Source organism: Danio aesculapii, chromosome 11, assembly GCF_903798145.1.
Source record: "Danio aesculapii chromosome 11, fDanAes4.1, whole genome shotgun sequence".
Taxonomy (NCBI): domain Eukaryota; kingdom Metazoa; phylum Chordata; class Actinopteri; order Cypriniformes; family Danionidae; genus Danio; species Danio aesculapii.
This window is the reverse complement of record NC_079445.1, coordinates 39,116,711-39,136,104: the sequence shown is the minus strand read 5'-3', so window position 1 is coordinate 39,136,104 and position 19,394 is coordinate 39,116,711. Positions and strand designations below refer to the sequence as shown.

The following is a 19,394-nucleotide window of genomic DNA, read 5'->3' as shown; positions in this document are numbered from 1 at the left end:
TACTAGTTTGTTTTCTCTAAAAGAATATTTTTATTCCAAAAGAAGTCCTAAAGCCCTGTATTTTAGAGGCATGGCACTTTCATGAATAGGATGTTAAGAAAGCACTTAAAGCAAATTGTAGTGGAATCTGTTATTAAATGTGCTTTAAAATATATATTGTGATTATTAATGATTAGTATTCTGTTATTGTTGTTAATAATACTATGTAGCTATTCCACAATAATTTGCATTGTTTCTTGACATTATTGCCAAATATATATACACTACCTGACAAAAGTCTTGTCGTCGATCCCAGTTGTAACAAATAATAACTTGACTTCTAGCTGATCATTTGGAAAAGTGGCAGAAGGTAGATTTTTTTGATGAATCTTTGTGTTGAACTGCATCCCAATCATCACAAATACTGCAGAAGATCTACTGGAAGCTGCATGGAGCCAAGATTCTCACAGAAATCAGTCTAGTTTGGTGAAGGAAAAGTCATGGTTTGGGGTTCCATTCAGTTACATTCAGCCTGAGGTATCAAGACATTTGTGCTGCCCATTACATTACAAACCACAGGAGAGGGCAAATTCTTCAGCAGGATGGCGCTCCTTCTCATACTTCAGTCTCCACATCAAAGTTTCTGAAAGCAAAGAAGGTCAAGGTGCTCCAGGATTGGCCAGCCCAGGCACCAGACATGAACATTATTGAGCATGTCTGGGGTTAGATGGAGGAGGAGGCATTGAAGATGAATCCAAAGAATCTTGATGAACTCTGGGAGTCCTGCAAGAACACTTTCTTTGCCATTGATGACTTTATTAATAAGTTCTTAATTGCAGAGATGTATGGATGCAGTCCTCCAAGCTCATGGGAGTCATACACAATATTCATTCTTTTTCCACTGCAGTATAACTTTATATTCTATACTGGACATTATTTCTGTTAAGTGACAAGACTTTTGTCTAAGTCAGACCTTACTGTCCTAATTAAATCATTAAAAATCAAGGCATGATCATATTTTATTTCAGTAAAATAAGCGTAATCTAGAGGCCTTTGCCTTTCATATAAGCCACTTCTGATACCAAATGATCAACTAGAAGTCAAGTTATTATTTGTTGTTCTAAAACTTGGATAGGTGACACTACTCAGGTAGTGTATATAAAAAAAGATAGTTACATTAAAGATGAAACTTAGCTAGCCAAGTTAACCTAGGTAAGTGAAATCGTAACATTCCAAGTTGTTTTTATTTTATTTTTTTACAAAATGTTTATCAGTGACTATAATCTATTCCCTCCAGGAATTTGGAGGGACATATTTACAGTATTTGCAGACTAAAATGACTGATTTTGGGATGTCTTTTCTCAAAACCTTTGGAAATAATGGCATTTTTTGCTTCAATTCTTATCTTTTGCTGTGAAGATACACTAAAATGTAGTAAAAATCAGCTGTTTTTACCTCAAGATCCACTGGACTCACAAAATCCTGGAGGGACTGATAAACCATCTGTTTTTGCCTAAAAGCAGATAACCGGTTTCAAGGTTTACCGCGGTTTGGAAAAGTCAAGGTTTTAAAAGTTTCTCTTATACCCTTCCTAAGGAATATAGAAGATTTTTTTTATGTGTTTTTAAATGTGTTGTAAAGAAATCTGTGCTTTTGAAACTAATGAAGATAGCAATTTATTTTAATTATTTAGCCTGACATGTTTACTGTTCCAAAATATTAGAAATGTTTCCTAAAACATTTAATAACATTTAGGTTGTTGTTATTTTACCTAGACATTTAAAAAGTACTTATACCGTGAGACCATGATATTTTTATCCAAGGTTATCATACCATCATAAACTTATACCAGCCCATGCCTAAAAGCAAAATCTTTTATGAATGGAAAATTAATTACTTGCAACTTAGTTATACATGATTTCCCTTCTAAATTCAGTTTTAAATTCAGACATTTAAATTTAGCAGTCAGCAAACTTGTCTTCTTAACTGAAATCCTGAAATTACTATATATACTTCATTATTATCATATATCTATAAAATACAACTTAAGGATGCAGTTTTTCTGCCTTTTAAACTTCTTATGCATTATTCATTGAAAGTGCCAAGTGTTAACCATTAGATTTTAGCACATTGCCCTAAAAAACAGATTTCTCATCCAGCAAATGTTGACGTCATAATTGCAATGTATTTAGAACAACTATTGTTTCTCATGGGCAAAATTGTATTTTGTGAAGAAAAAAAAAACAAAGCAAAGGATGATGTAATAATCAGATTTTACTGTAAAGGTACAATATTGACATCAAATGTTTTCTAAATGTTTTTTTTGTGCAAATGTATTTCTCTAGCAGCTCTAATGTTTACAAATCTGTTCATTGGCATACCTGTTGTACTAATCTGTGGATGTTTGGAAGGGAAGGAAGATTTCTATTAAAAAAAACAAGCAAACGTGTAACTCATCTGGCTTTGGGTCTTCATCAAATACAGCTGCACGAAGCTGACCTCATTTACGCAGCGGTTGTGTTAACGTTAGCATGTCTGACACCTGCGTAAACCAGAAAAAACAAATAAAACGTTACCCAGGCCAAGAGAAACATGCTGACACAGCACTGTCCCACAATCAGGTTCACCCACCTGAATCTGAGGTCACTGGCTTTAGAGAGAGCGAAGACACGCACAATACGAGGAAACTTTTGCAGCACGACAGTAGGATGTCCTTTCATGACCCTTGACAATTCAACACAAATGTGTATCAAGCACATCCAAATATTGACAGAATGAGTTTGAACGACGCTATGTAGAACAAACTGACTGCTTAAATTGGATCAGTGAAATTATTTCTATTCTTAAGGCTCATTCACACCAAACTACGTATATTCAGTTGAGAGCAACATGATTATCCTCCTGTGAAATGTTTATTCCTTTTCAAATATTTCTCAAGTGATATTTAATAGAGCAAGGACAGTGACTACGTTTACATAGACATCAGTAATCAAATTATTTACCTTAATCTGAATAAGACAATAATATGATTAATGTGTTCACATGAGTGGCTTTTTGAATGTTGTTTTCATGATCCTGTTTTACATGTTATAGCACATAATTCGATTAATGTCATTGCGTCACCAGGCTATCCACATTTCCTCCGGAGTTTCATGTAATTTCGGGTGTTTCAATTGTAATTTGTCGACTTTAACTGCAGTTTGGCACTTTCACGTTCATTCAGGAACATTTCATGCATGCCCCCCTTGACAAACGAGATATTGGATGAGAGTATGATCTTGAGGAAGAGTGTTGTTTTAATGGAATTTGATACCGCATGGCGTATGGCGGACAAAACCTTCGCATTTCGTGATACAGGTGTCTGTGGTCCTTTACTGACTCGGTAGGTGCAGAGAATAGTGTCAAATAGCCATGTGTGTATAGACTATTCTGTCTCAAAATACTGCGAAAATCCCACACGACGGTAATAGTTTGATTGCGGTGTTTACATGTGTGTACTGCACTTTAATAATGCAACTAAATCGGCATTCTCCACATGTCTTAATCTGATTTCTGTTAAGTTCGATTAGGATTTTTAGTCGGATTAATCAAAAATCGCTGTTTACATGGTCGACTCTTAATCAGAGTATTGTCTTAATGGTATTAAAATCAGATTATTGGTGTTCAGATTATTGGTGTCCATGAGTGTCGCAGTATTTCCTATAATATATTTTCTTCTGGAGAAAGTCTTATTTAATCAGCTAGATTAAAAGCAGTTTTAATTTTTTTAAAAACATTTTAAGGTCAATATTTTTAGCCCCCTTAATAGGCGAATTACCGGTTTGTAAAGATTCAGGATGCGCATGCATAGAGGTTGCAGAAAAAAACCAGAGCGCTAGCATTTACAGCGAGGGAATGACATCCAATGCGGTACAGAGTTTGTTGTATTAGAGACAAGTTATATTGGATTACATATTTTATATATTATTTACATAATGCTTTCAGCGTATTATAACAGCTTGTCACCCAGTGATAAGCACAGTTATTCGACAAAAGTAACGTTAAAGTGAGCGGCGTTCGTCTGACAGGTCTATTTGCGATACCGCCATCCTAATGGATATTGGATCAGATGAAATGGCCAAGCCCCAAATAAACAACTATTTCATTGAAAGTGTTTTAACGAGAGAAGTTAAACAACAATTGTATTCTGTGTGGTCATGTGCAAGAAATAATGTCCCATGATTACCAGATTCAAAACTTTGTAGTGCTAAAAACCGAGGTTCTGCCTAGTTAAAGACAAGGGAAGAAGACAGAACTGTACAAGGCCTGGGTAATCATCAACAAGCAAAACAACTGCATTCTGACAGCGAACTGCACCTGTACAGCAGGGTATGTGTACGTACATGTCTGCATTTCATTCTAAGCATTCAGTGTCCGCAGTTTAATGAACCATATTTAACTGTTTTTGCTGAAATCATTGCTGTCAAAAATGATTAATGTGTATGATTCAGCATAGTGTGAACTTACCTGATATGAAATGAGTCGAGCATTTTTAATTAGGTCCTCACTCCGTTCAGCTCTTCTGATGGCTGTTGGCCACAGACGTCTGCTGTTGGCATTAAAAGCAGTGTGGTGTATAATAAAAGTTGAGTTTTTTGGCATCCTATTGCACAACACGACATGTTTGCTATTGCAACCGATCTTTTTTTGCAACCGGTATGCACCGTTGAACCCGCGTGATGCCACGTGTGCCGTAGGTTGGTAATTCCCCTGTATTTTCAATTGTTCTGCGATGATTTGCATAATTACCTTAACTTGCCAAGTCAACCTAATTAAGCCTTTAAATGTCACTATAAAGCTACGGTCACACTGGGCTTTGTGTGTGCGAAATTCTGTCGTGCGGCGCTGCGAAAAGAGGCGGGATTAAACAAGATGATTAGACATTAAAAAAAGCGAGCGATTGCTCCATGCTTTAAATATCTGTCCAGAGAGGTCATGTTTTGATCCTCGATTGGTCTCACGCAGTCAAGTGATGCGATTTCGCAGATCAGAGTTCACCAAGATTGAACTTTGCACCGCAGCAACATGCGAAACTTGACGCATGACCCCGCGTTTCCGGTCTGACGTATTCGCGTGCGTATGAATGGAAGTCTATGGGAGGAAAAGCCCAATGTGACCGCAGCTTAAGCTGAATACTAGTATATTGAAAAATAGTAAAATATAATGTACTGTCATCATGGCAAAGATTAAAGAAATGAGTTATTAAAACTATCATGTTTAGAAACGTGTTGAGAAAAATCTTCTCCTCGTTAAACAGAAGTTAAAATATGTGAAGTTTCACAAATTAATTTTCAAGAGGAGCACGTGATATGATTGATCGCAGCTGGTCTCTCATCTGTAATCATTAGTAAACCAATCAGATTATTCCAAACTCACTATAAATAGCCCATCTAGCCTTACTCTCTTATCTCTGTTTTTTGAAGAAACCCCCATCTCCTCGTTTACCAGGAGCAGCTCGAGAGAACTACCTGATCTCGTACCGCTTACATGCTAATTGATCAGGCGGGAGCCCTGGGCTCAATTATCTCCAAGCTTAGGGTTCTCTCCCAGGATGGGAGCATGCCAAAACTGCTATTAATATCAAGCAATATCTCAGTGTGAACTCTTGAAAAAAGAATTATTTAACAAGAGGACTAATAATTCTGACTTTAACAGTAATGACCTTATTCTTCAAAAGTGCGCTCATTTTTGCGATTTGTTTTAGAACTTTCTATTCTGCTGCCTATGGGAGAAATGACTAGGAATAATAAACGGCAGAAAAAGGTCAAACTACTTACTCTTCAAACTAGTATTTGCATGACAATACAGACGAAGTAGAATAATGTAATAAGAAAATATCAGTTTGCAACACCAAGCAGCAAAACGAGCTGTTTTTAACGTCTAAAAATGAATGAAAGTGAATGAGACCGGAAGTCTCGAGACAAAATTATTCAAATGGCTGCGCCCTCTCGTACGCAGAGAATAGGGTGAATTTACTGTATAAGCATCCACACCAAAGCCAATTTAAATGCTCAAGGTCTTCACAGCAGGCTGTATTCTGATTGGCTGCTTATGTTTTTATGTGTTCAATCGAAAAAACGTATAAAAAAAACAAGTTCATTCAAAAAAATATTGAGTCATTCACTAATAATTGCGTATGTTTTCCGTATTTATTCACACACTTGGATTACTCTGCCTACTTCACAACACATGATGCTTTGTTCTTACAGAGCATGTACTATGCATTATAAAAGGTAATAGTTTGGTTTTAAGAGTCCTCAACAAGAGGCTGAGATGCACGGAGGGTCAAAAAGCACTTTCATTGTCTTATGTCTCAATATAATAACAATTATGTCTAAATATGCATTTATTTTTACTTAATTATCTTGATAGCTGGGCAACACGGTGGCTCAGAGGTTAGCATTGTCGCCTCACAGCAAGAAGGTTGGTGGTTCGTGTCCTGGCTGGGTCATTTGGCTTTTCTGTGTGGAGTTTGATTGTTGACAATAGACACAATAGATTCGCATCATGGGCAGGGCTTCTGTCTGCCCGGTGACTCTAGCTTCATTGCTAAATGGCTAATATGGATTTTATTGAGAGAATAGCTGTGTTTATGTGCTTTGGGAAGGCTGAAAAATACAGTAGATTCGTTCGGCGCCGTGTCTGAGTCCACTAGATCAGAGGTGCACCCAGCTCTGTTAGTTCATCAGCTTTTTCAGAAACTGTACATGGACGATGGAAGCTTTCAGCGGTGCTTCAGACTGAGCCCAGCCCAGTTTGATAAGCTTTTGTCTGGTGTCGGCAAGAAGATTTCCCCTCGGGACACCAACAATAGGCACTAAGTCGTGATCACGGCCCTACAAGAGCAAGCTCCTGTTTGTTTATAATGGCACGAATGTGCACTTAAGTTCAGATTTTCCAAGTCAAGCGTTTCTCGCGCTTCATTTGTTAAGTGCATCAAACACAAAAGACGTTCAACTCGCACCACAGGATGTCTATTCGCAGCTTTGCATTGACTTAACATGTAAATCACTCGCACTTGATGCTTCATCCGCATCTGGTGTGAATGCAGCATTATAAAGCCCTGGGCACACATGATTATTGCGTATATATGGTATACGTTCTATAATATGTATTATACTTAAATCTTTTTTGTACATTTCGAATCAATTTCAGTATGAACGTTTTTAATCATGTTATTTATTCGTGAAATTGTCCATACACAAATTTCACACAAAAATTTATGCGTACGCATGTTTAGTAAATGAGACCCATTGCTCCTTTACGCCATTATTATAGTTGTGTGATAATGCGCAAAAAAAAACACCATGAATGTTTTAAAAGACCCCAAAAATCAAGTTATGAATGATAAAAATATCCATGTATGTTTTTTTTTTACAAAAGTGCCATTCGCCCATATATCCGTGCATTAGCATGATTTTATACATGAGTTTATGCAACAAACAAAAAGTTCATATTGAGTTACATTTTAAACAAGATTGTTTCTTTTCTGTTTTGCCATCAAAAATAGCTCAATCAATTGAACTGAATGAATCATTTGAACTGAATGATTCAATTAATCACTCATCAAGACTGACTTGTTGCCATCTACTGGCCGTTTTGCGGTCATATTTATTTTACCCACAATGAGCAAAAAACACCAACATCGAAAACATCCCAAAACACATTGAGATATCATTTTATTGTCAACTTCTCACACACACACTCACATTACCATTGGTGTGAGCGAGCCTTTGGATGCATTTTTTAAAGACAACTTTACTTACACAAATTTAAAAAATACTGTATTTTTGTTACTGTCATCCACTACTCCATTTCTAACAACAAACACTAAGCCATGTCTTGTTAGAAACGTTACTGTATTGCACATAACCACATGACATTGAGAATTACAGATCGCGACACATTTGTGCACATTCATTTGTTCAGCAAAATATATTTAAATACAAAAATAAACCTTTAGTTCAAGATCTCATATTTTTTTAACACTCTGTGACTTTTTAGCTATGTAGATTGTCAATGAATCGCGTAATTATCCGAGGATATTATTGCTTTTCTCCCTGAGTCATCGACACCATCCTCCCTTTGTACCGGTCATATTTTCATCAATCTTCTTCCACTGTTATGGATCCAGGGATGTTTTGTGCTCTGATGTATCCCATGAGTTCAGAACCGCAGCAGAGCAGGTCTTGATCCCATTTTCCTCATGTCGTTCCACAGGAGAGTTACCGGGCAAAGCTGTACAAAAAATAGAGGAAATACTTTAGAAATTGACCTTTTTGTGTTTTGTAATCGGCCGGTTTGACTGGAATGAAATGAACTTTTGTGCACTTTGCTCTATAGTGCAACTGGATTATTTCGTAAAGTGTGAAGGGAACATGGTCATTGGAAACAAACAAGGGTTTTGGGCCTCATCCAAACTAATTCTGCCGCAGTTTGATTAAGATATGAATTCAACATTCACCCAAGACATCTAAACGAAGAAAAAAATGGCACATTGTGTCATGATGACAGCAAAAACCTTAACTCTTGTTTGGGGATGTTTCCATCCGCTCTCGAGTAATTTTCAGTCTTAATTTGGCCACAACTTTATATGTGCTTCAGCAACTGCAATGATTTTTGGCACAAATCTTATTTTGACTTATATTTTGAGAAAATGCTTTGAAAATGTTCAAAAACTCAACATACTTTGGGCAAATTTACCACCATTTTGTTATGTTGGTGGCTGTTTTTGCCCCATTTGCTTCCATTATAATGATGTTTTCGATTTGCAAACCCATGACACCAAATAGTCATGCATTCTTGATGGTTTTCCCTGTTGGGAAGAGGTCAGATTTGTCATTTTTACTGTTGATCATCAGTTTCAGTTAGGGGTGGGCGATATGACCTAAAATTAATATCACAGTATTTTTCATCTTTTGAACGGTGACGGTATAATATCACGGTATTACTTTCAATAGCAAAATAATATACATCTCAAGGAAGAACGGACAAAAGAAAGTCTCACTTCTATCACTCTTTAAAAGTTTTGGTTTGGGTCATTTGTAAATGCTCAGTCTCGTTATGAGCTGATTCATTTCTCTGTGTTGGTGGAATAAAGCAGGCGAGTCAGCCGCACCAATTTATGAGCAGACAGAGCAGAATTCTCGCGATGACCACCAGCGCAATTCCGCTCTTTGTTATGAGCCGTAGTTTCAGTGTAAACTTAGTAAAGGCGAGTTTCTTTGGCGATGATGTGTACAGTGTTAGATTTTATATTTAGCGGACATTTGCGCTGAACATGCGGTGAATGCAACGCATCGAGATTCGGGCACCTTCTCCGAAAACACTCGATTGATCTCAGCTGGCGGATCAACATTTACCTCATGTCATGATCGCTGTCATCTGCGCCATTATTATTATTAGAACTTTAGGTGAGGTTTGCAAACCTGTGCACTTTTCACTCTTCAGCCGTTTGCATTTCCTGCAGTAACAAAAGCTCCCTGTTATCTGACAGCAGGAAGCGTTGAGTGACTGACAGCTATGAACCAATACAGCAGCAGGATAGAGCGATTCAGCAAGTTTTTAGAGAAAATCAAATCAGATTGCACTACAACCATTATATTCAGACACACAAATGCTCCCAAATATATTATGAGGGCGCATAGATTAAATTTCGGGCGCTCATGCGACCAAAATGGTTGCAATTTCGAGCCCTGTAGTATAAGGACATGTATTCAGAACTGAACGTTTGAAGAAAATTGAATGCCTTATTATTTAGAATTAGCTATTATTGATGTAAATGCAGCCGTTCAAGGCGCATAATTGATTTATTACGGTATTCACGGTATTAGAAAATCCATGTCGTGGCGCAATGTCACACCGGTGATGACTATGACACCGGTGTACCGCCCACCCCTAGTTTCAGTGCAAAAAAAAAGCATAGTTTCTGGCTTTTATATGTAATTATATGGAAGTATAGTGTGTGTTTGTGAGAAAAAACCTTTGCGCACTTACCTTGATATGTCTAAGATAATCAAAATAAGCAGCTCAGCTCTCAGAACATAGTAAACATAGTACGTGTATTTATGCACGCACACTATAATTTGCTGTTATACTCCATGGAACTCCATTTAAAAGCATGAGATTTATGCACAGGCCTATCTAAAGGGTTAATGGTGGCAAAGATTTCAGCCTAGGGATCTTTTGGGATTTCTCAAATTTGTCTCAGGCAACCAAATCATGGCTGAAATCGCAGTGTGAGGAGGGCTTAACTAGCCATGCTAGAGGATTCCAGGGTGGTGTGTTTAGGCAAAATGGAGCTATAAACCCTGTGTAAAATAAATCCACTAAATGCCTTGGAAAAAATCCATAAACTTCAAGCCAAAACTGTGAGTTCAAAGAAGCAACGCACCTTCCGTGTAGCTTTTATGACTCTGCTGGACGAAGTAGAGAAAAGTGAAGAAAGTGAATCCCAGGCAGCCGAAGATCATCCCACACAGCAGAAAACTGAAGCTGCCCCGACTGTGCATCACCTGAGGAAGGACACACACTCACATCATCAAAGTCACAAAACCTAGCGAAGCATCATGGTACTCGCCACGCAAAGGTTAAGGGTTTAAATACCACACCTACCGAGCCTACAAGCACCTGGAGCACCATCTCGCCCATTCCTGCACTGGTCACCAGCACCGTGGTGGCACAGCCTGGACATACAACAACACCACAATGAGTTGACAATCATGTTTTTTTACCATCTGGGTATAAGTATGAAAAACTAAAATGCTTTGTCAATATAAAACTTAAAGGAATAGATCACCCCAAAATGAAAATCACAAGCTATGATTCCATCTAAAGATATGCATTAGATTTAGGCACAAACCTGGGATAATGCATAAAAACAAAAAAACAACATTGTAATAAATTCTCCGTTGAGAACAATCATGGCAGTGTGTTGATTTTCCTTAGTTTAGCATTTTATTTTTCATCTGTGTTTCCTTGGTCTGTGCGCACACGGACCTTTTTTTCACCCGGTTAAGAAAATAATAAAAATCCCATGACTTTTTTTGATGTGCGCGCTTGAATTTGTTCGCAAATGTGTTTCCATCAAAGTCTATGTTCACTTTTTCACATTTTTATGCAATATTTTATATTTGCAATAACTTTGCAATAGTTATGCAATAACTACAAGTTTGTTAGTTTACTATTTAATTTTTTTATCAAGCACTTCAAGTTTTCTGAGATTGTGCACACACTGATCCTTTTTTCACCCAATTAAAATACAAATCACATGACTTTTTATGATGTGCATGCTTAAATTCCTTCATAAATGTGTTGCCATCATGCTCATTTTTTCTTATCGGTTAAAATGTTTATCCTATACAATTGTGCACTTACATTTTATGCACATTTTCAAAATGTAGGTATGTGAACCTTGGCTACCCATTAAGCATTTTTATGTGATATTCTATATTTGCAATAGTTATGCAATAACCACATTTTTGTTAGTTTATAATTTCATTTCTTTTTAATTGAGCACTTGCTTCAAGTTTGCTTAAACTATGTGCACACTGACCTTTTTTCACCCAATTAAAACCAAATCACATTATTTTTTTTGATGCGCATGCCTGAATTTTTTCATCACATGTGCTTTTATTGTTATTTATACACATTTTTTTTATCCGATAAAAAAAATTTATCCTACACTGTCGTGAACTTACATTTTTATGTGCATTTTCAAAATGTAAGTATGTGTACCTTGGCTACCCATTAAGCATTTTTTATGCAATATTCTATATTTGCAATAACTTTGCAATAGTTATGCAATAACCATACTTTTGTTAGTTTACTAGTTTTTTTTCATCAATCACTTTTCCTAGAATGTGTGCATACGGACCCTTTTTTCACCCAATTAAAACTAAATCACATTACTTTTTTATGATGTGTATGCTTAAATATTTTTGTGAATGTGATTTCATCGTAGTTTTTTTTTCTTATCGCATAAAAAGTTTATCCAACATAGTTGTGCACTTACATTTTTATGCACATGTTCATAATGTAGGTATGTGTACCTTGGCTTAAGTGTTTAATGAAATATTCCAGAATGAACATCAAAATAGGTGGATGGAAACACAGCTACTTACTCATCCTCCACTTGTTTCAAACCTGTGTGAGTTTCTTCTGTTGAACACAAAAGAAGATATTTTAAAGAATGTTGAAAACTGCTAGCCATAGACTTCCATAGTATGTTCCATTCCTACTATAGATGTCAATGGCTTCCAGCGTCTAATATCTTCAAAATATCATCTTTTGTGTTCAACAGAAGAAACTCACAAAGTTTTGGAACCAATTAAATGTGAGTAAACTTTCATTTTTGGCTGATCAATTTCTTTAAATACTCCTAAATGCAAAAAATTGAAGGAAAATAATCAGTTTGAGGGAAAAAAAATAGTGTGTAAAAGAACAGGCCTTGCTTCAGTCTAAAACCTGCAGCACACATACTGTATATAATTCAAGTGCATATACAAGTACGTCTATTTATGTACAGTTGCTGATTTGATAATTGCAGTAGGGAATAATTGAGCTTTGTGTTTAATTTTGATTAATCGCGCAACTCTCAATGCATTTATAAGGCAGATCCATTAAACCCAGTGTCAACGTTACAATCACAAATCTGATTGGCTCTCTCAGCTCTAAGGTGGGACTTTGGTTGATGTCTGCCAATTGTTTATCATCTCATTTCATAATCATTGTCCTGCAGGGACTCACTGATATTTGTAATGATAATGATGTATTTTTGAATTGCTCTACCCTAAATCTGCAGCATACAGCTTCCGCTCTGCAATTATCCATTCATTTCCCAGTAATTTCTCCCAAAGGCTTTGACCGCTGGGCTTTAAAAGGATCATCTCCACCATAAGATGCAAGACCTGTCACTTTTCGAAGCGTTTCGTAAAGTCAAAGGCCAGCCGTGGAAGAATGAATCGGCTGGCTCCTGCGGGCTTGGGCTCAGCGGTAAACCTCCAGTAAAATACTGAAGTGCCAAATCAATGAAAGCTGCAGACAAAAAACGAGGATTGAACAATGCCGGCGGTCCATCTGTCGCAATACCTTTATACTCCAGGATGTCTTCAGTGAGCGCCAGCATGCAGGGGAAGATACTGCTTATAAACAGGCCGAGACAGCAGGTGCCGATGAAGAGAAAAACACTGCTGTTGGAGAAGATGAGCAGCAGAAGAACTGTGACGATCACTCCCACCTGTGACAAAACACACGCAGAGATTGTTTGCAGGACTATTTCAAGAGTTCATTTGCAAAAAGCTTTTATTAATTATTTTTTTCTTTTTGCCTAATGAGTTTTACTGAAGACACAGATTCAGAATTTGACATTTTTTTTCCACATATAACTCAAACTCAAATTGGCGGGGGGACATTTCAGTGACTGACAATTCATAGGAGGGCCATTTTAACATTCAAGCACAAGAAAAAAAGTGGAAACCTGACGTAATTGATGCATCTAAGGACAACAGACATGACGTTTAAAATAAAAGCATTACCTGTCACCAGTGATAATGCAAATCAGCACATTTATCATGTCACACATCAGCTGCTGAAATACAGGGTGGGCCATTTGTATGGAGACACCTTAATAAAATGAGAATGGTTGGTGATATTAACGTCCTGTTTGTGGCACATTAGTCTATGTGAGGGGGCTCATGAAAGAATAAAGTTACGTTAAAACCAAGCACACCATTGTTTTTCTTGTAAAATTCCTAATAAATTGATGTGTCACATGACCCTCTTCCTATTGAAAAAAACTAAAGTTGGATCCAAGATAGCCGACTTCAAAATGGCCACCATGGTCACCACCCATGTTGAAAAGTTTGCCCCCTCACATATACTAATGTGTCACAAACAGGACGTTAATATCATCCATTCCCATTTTATTAAGGTGTATCCATATAAATGGCCCACCCTGTATATCTGTGGTTGTTGTGTGTCGAGCGTTCATTTATTCTTCCACAGAGTTTATGCAGTCAAAATTCTAGCTTGTTTTTTGTTGTACATATTAAAGGAGTAGTTTAAATTGCTATCAAAATACTACAAATAATAGGCATAATAATTATTATCATAGCCAGCCCTCCCTATAAGCGAACTAAGCGGCTGATTAGGGCCCCGCCGCAACCTATGCAAGCCGTTTCCTTGCTGAAACCGTTTTTATTAGCATTTTTACAAATTATCTTAATTGAAAGTTATTTAGTACTTAAATATTTATACATTTTCACTGTAAAGAAATAAAAAAGTCAATTTTATTAAAGTTGAAATTGTTTTTGTGGGAAGGTTGTGATCAACAGGAAGCTCGCAGCATCTCATTTCTCATGTTATGCGTTCGGTGTTCTCACAGTTTAAGTTTGTTCTTCCAAGGTAACCTGCAAGACCGAGACCGACCGGTCACCACAAGAACGTGAATCCATGCACAGCCATGGCCTTTGCTTCATTGCCTGCCCCATTTATCTACCTGATTTATTTTGGAAATTGGACCGTGAAAATGAAACGAAATTAACTAGCTATTCTTCAGTCGTTGAAAAACGGGAAAATGACGACGAGAAGAGACAAGCACAAAATCATTTAAGCATCACTTTTAAGTGCTAATGATGATGTTAAAGACATAATCTAGTAGCACATTTATTACAGATTAATAAACATTGTCTATTCAAAGGAAATATTTAGTTTTTTCCTGGTTTTACACACCCGCTTTTTTAAACGCATTTTACTGAAATGCAATACTGAAGTGTCTTTCACTGGCATATTTCGCACACTGGTAATATTTTTCCTGAGATATGTTTATAAAAAGTTATGTCCCAATTAAATAATCATAGTTTAATATAAGCTCTGGACCCTGCATCTCAAAGGAACAGGGAAGGAGATTGAAGGGAATAATAAAGTTTGTGTTTGGGTAATAACATTAAACCAGTATTTTTTCCCTCTCTTTTTCTTATGTTTTTTTTATATTAATATTTTTCAGATTTATATTATTTGCTTGTTGATTTTATTATTTATGGATCAATCTTTGCATTAATGTTAATTGTTTTGTTGTTTTTTTTTTGTTTTTAATGAGTTCAGAATGTATATTTTATTATTAAAGTAATGCATTTTCTCTTTTGGCTAATTATTGTTCAGTGTCGTTTCATTGCAGGTTTTTGCTTTTGGAATTTATAAGAAAAAAAAAACTCAACATAGAATCTTTTATAAAATCTTAAATCTGTTTGCTAAATTAATAGAATGTTTTAAACGCTCCAGAAAGATGCAAAGTGGTTCCTTTATTAAAGATTGTTTAATTCTTCATTTTCGAAGCTGCTAGTTGACAAAAACAGTGCTGTTTTAAAATGTCCAAGTCATTCGGACAGTTTTTAAGTAGAAGAAATCAGGCTTTACTTTTGGGTTTCATTGATTGTATTTAATAAGTAATATAATCATTGTGGGCCGGTTTGCGATGGCTATACTCCACTATTTAGAGCAAGGTAGGGCACCAAAATTATTCTGCACAGCGCCTCCAAATGTACTGTGCAGTACAGTACAGGGCCGGCCCTGATAATTATTAATATTCTGTCCCAACCAATTGTATTGTGCAATAGCGTAAGAACGGCAGAAAGCAATTTGGGTAACTTTAGTGACTTTACTGGCAACTGTTCTTCTCAACATCTTTTTGTTTTGTAAAACTACAACAAAGAGGGGGGAAAGTATGCACAAATTCACATTTACTTTAACATGTTCAATTCAACTAGCAGTACAATTTTACTAATGTACATATTTTTATGCAAATCTAAATTAGCATAAGGAAAATCCAACACGATCTCACGGCAATTCGTAACTTTTTGATTTAGTGGCTAATTTGTAAGAATTCGTACGATCTAATTCATACAATTTAGTAAGATTTGCTCATCCGCCAATGACGGTTGGGTTTAGGGGTGGGGTTAGGTGCCACGCCTCCTTTTTAAAATCGTACAATTTCGTACAACTGAACTCTGAATTTGTAAGAATTAGCCACTAAACTGACAAAATGTAAAATACTTACGTTTTCTTGTGAGATCAGGCTGGAAAAACTATTAATTTAGACCAGAAGCAGAGATATAAAAGGAAGCATAAAAAATATCTAAATTATACTAAATAACATTTGAGCTTTTTCAACAGTATAGGGGTATAACAAAATATTAAAAATTATGAAAATTGATAAAAAATTGGAGTTATCTCTTTGTTTTGCAGATACACTTCATTTATGTACAGTTTATAATAACAGTAAGGCAATGTGGCTTTTATTTTATTATTATTTTTTTTTTTATTTAATTGTGCTCTGCTTTTTCATTTAGCTATTTGTCAAAGACACACAAAGATTGTTTGCAGGATTATTTCAAGAGCTCATTTCCAAAAACAAATAAATTAGATTTTTATTAATCTATTTAAATATATTTAGTGTGCGTTGAAGAACTTGTTTGCTAAAAATATGATTTATGAAAATCAATGCAAATTTGAAAATCTGTTTTAATATTGCTAATGCACTTTTCATTTGTTTGTTTAATTTGTCTTCATATATATATATATATATATATTAAAAAAAACATAAAAATATCTAAATGATACTAAAATAACATTGGAGCTCATTAAACAGAATATAGTCGAGTTAATTTGCAAAAAAAAAAAAAACATGATTTATGAAAATGAATAAAAATGGTATTTATTTTGTTTGCAAATGCACTTTTCATTTACAGTTGAATCTGTGACAAAACACACGGAGATTGTGGATTTGCAATGTGGGTTTTATTTATTATTATGCCTGGATTAATTAAAGGTGGGACTTGCTTTTATTCCAACTTATTTTTTAATTAAGTGCTCCATCTCACAAATTAATTTCACCATCTCTCATTTAGGCAGATACAGTATATACACACACAATCAAATTTAGAAATAAAAAAGCAAGCATAGAAATATCTAAATGATACTAAAATAACATTGGAGCTCCTGCAACAGAAGCATTCTCCCTTTGTTTACAGCTGATAATGGCAGCAAGGTAATGTGGGATTTATTTATTATTATTTTTTGATTAATTATCCAGCTCTTCTTTTACATTTAGTCATTTATCAGCGTCCTATTAAAAACCTGATTGGCTCTTTTAGCTGTAAGGCGGGACTTACTTTTTCCCCCTAGTCATTTTTCATTAAGTGCTTCATCTCACTTCATATGCATTTCCAAACAACAACTATATAGACATATAATACTACACAGAATATATAGATGCACAATAAAAAAAATAAATAAAATGACAAGCAACAAATAAATATTTAATAATAATAATAATAATAATAATAATAAGAGTAATAAAAATAATGCAAGCCTAAAAATATCTAAATGACAGTAAATTAACAGAACACATGAAGAATTTAGTTACAAAAAACATATATACTTAGTTTTTTTCATTTTAATAAATTATTTTTGGTAACATTTTGGTTTAAGCACCAATTCTCACTATTAACTAGCAGCTCTTAACCTCCCTAATATTACAATTTGAGCTGTTTATTAGTACTTAAATTACATATTCTGCGTAATTCTACTCTACATCACTAATCCTACCCAACACCTAAACCAAAGTACTATTTTAATAACTATTAATAAGCAACAAATTAAAAGTTTAATAGTTTATTAATTGCAAGAATGGGGTATATGCACACAGACTTGTCATGGAATTGTCATCCCATACAAAATCGCTGTGTTTAAGATCTGATTTCTTTGGGAAATGCCTGGCTGAAATACGATAGAAAGTGGCTACCAGACCAAACAAGAAGCACTGCATTAAATTATATTTTCCCGTGCCATGTCTTTAAAATATGGACATTAATTTGACCCCAGTATTTTCAATGGAATTTCTGCGCTCGCCTGTGTCTAATGACAACGCCTGCATTTAAATCGTCTTTCGTTTTTTATGCTTTAACAACCAAATGGATGCTTAAGCCTATGTAACGGAATATATTTGAATTACATTACAACGTCGATGCTGCAAAAAAAAACCCTTATGAAATTGAAAATACTCACATAAAACTTTCACCGGAAGTTCATCATTGCCTTAAAAACACTAGCTGTGAATAAAGCCCATTGTACCTTAAAATGAAGTATGGCTTCTTTTTGCAAATGCATAATTAAAACAAAACCATGATTAAGAAATTTAATTATTATTATTTTTTTTTTTGCAAATGAACTCTTGAAATTCTAAATACATAAACGAGGAAATATGAGCAGTTCTGTGATAATAAAATGATTAAAAAAAGAAAAGAAAAAACAGCAGTAGAGAATTTGCATGTGGTCACACACTGCTAACAAAGCCTTTCTTCTGTGTGGTGAACACCCATGCTTTATCTGAAGAGCAGCGGAAATGAAGAGGCCTGCTGTTGTAAAAATGAATGACAAAGGAGCCTGAATTAAATAAATGTCCTGACTGGCAAATGGACAGGGCAGAGCAGGATGCAGGATAAGGATGTTTGTTCCTTTCCTTTTTTTCCCTTGGTGCACTGCACTGCAGGTGGCACACCTTTTTTTTTGTGATCGTGTAAACCACTTTAATGGTCCATTGGATTAACAGGAGTGTGTCATGAGACTATGGAGTTTGTAATGGATTGACAAAAGATGATTCACAAAAGCTCTGCCTCTTTGCTCAAATATGAATAGAATTCCGTAAGGATGTACTATAATGAAATAACACACTTAAAATAAACATGCACGCATTTCGCCCATACTTAAAGATTTAGTTGTTTGTAATTTTAGTACACACCTATTAATGATGTATTTAAGTAAAGTTCTAATGAAAAAGTACAAATAGAAATAGAAAGTAATTGAAAATATTAATAAAACAAATAGTAGCATCTCATCGATACTAAAATGACATTGGAGCTAGTGGATCAAACTAACTAAATAAATACATTAAATTAAACAACAAAACAAAATAAAAGTAAATTAAATTATTCAAAAGCAAAATTATTATAATTTTAATTATTTTTTATATACAGTGCTCAGCATAATTGGGATGACAAATGGACAAACCATTGCTGCAGCTCTGATACAAGTTTATGGAGAAAAGTATAAGGTGCTGCCGTGTTAGGGTGCGCTGTGTTCGTCTGAGGTAGTCTGCCGTTATTACTGAAATGTGTATATTGCATACAAAGTGTTAAGCAGATTGGTTAGTCATACTTACATGAATTGCGGTGCGCTTGGGGCATTCAGAAAAATTCGGATGTATTTTAACTGGAAAATATGCGCAATTTACATGTGCGCGGCTTGCATAACATGTCCACGTCGCTTCCAAAACATGTCTGCGTCGCTCCCATATGCGTGTCATGGAAGTCGCACACTCA

General features: G+C 35.5%; 1 protein-coding gene across 1 annotated transcript in view; it reads right to left on the bottom strand.

Moving 5' to 3' along the window:
• Positions 1 to 7,679: 7,679 nt before the first annotated feature.
• Positions 7,680 to 19,394, bottom strand: part of mfsd4aa (major facilitator superfamily domain containing 4Aa) — a 33,559-nt gene continuing 21,844 nt past the window's right edge. The window contains exons 7-10 of the mRNA XM_056468632.1: positions 13,108 to 13,255; positions 10,633 to 10,703; positions 10,412 to 10,532; positions 7,680 to 8,256 (exon numbers count right to left, since the gene is read on the bottom strand). Coding sequence (XP_056324607.1) covers positions 8,141 to 8,256; positions 10,412 to 10,532; positions 10,633 to 10,703; positions 13,108 to 13,255 — 456 coding nt within the window. The 3' untranslated portion in view covers positions 7,680 to 8,140. The remainder of the gene's footprint in view (positions 8,257 to 10,411; positions 10,533 to 10,632; positions 10,704 to 13,107; positions 13,256 to 19,394) is intronic.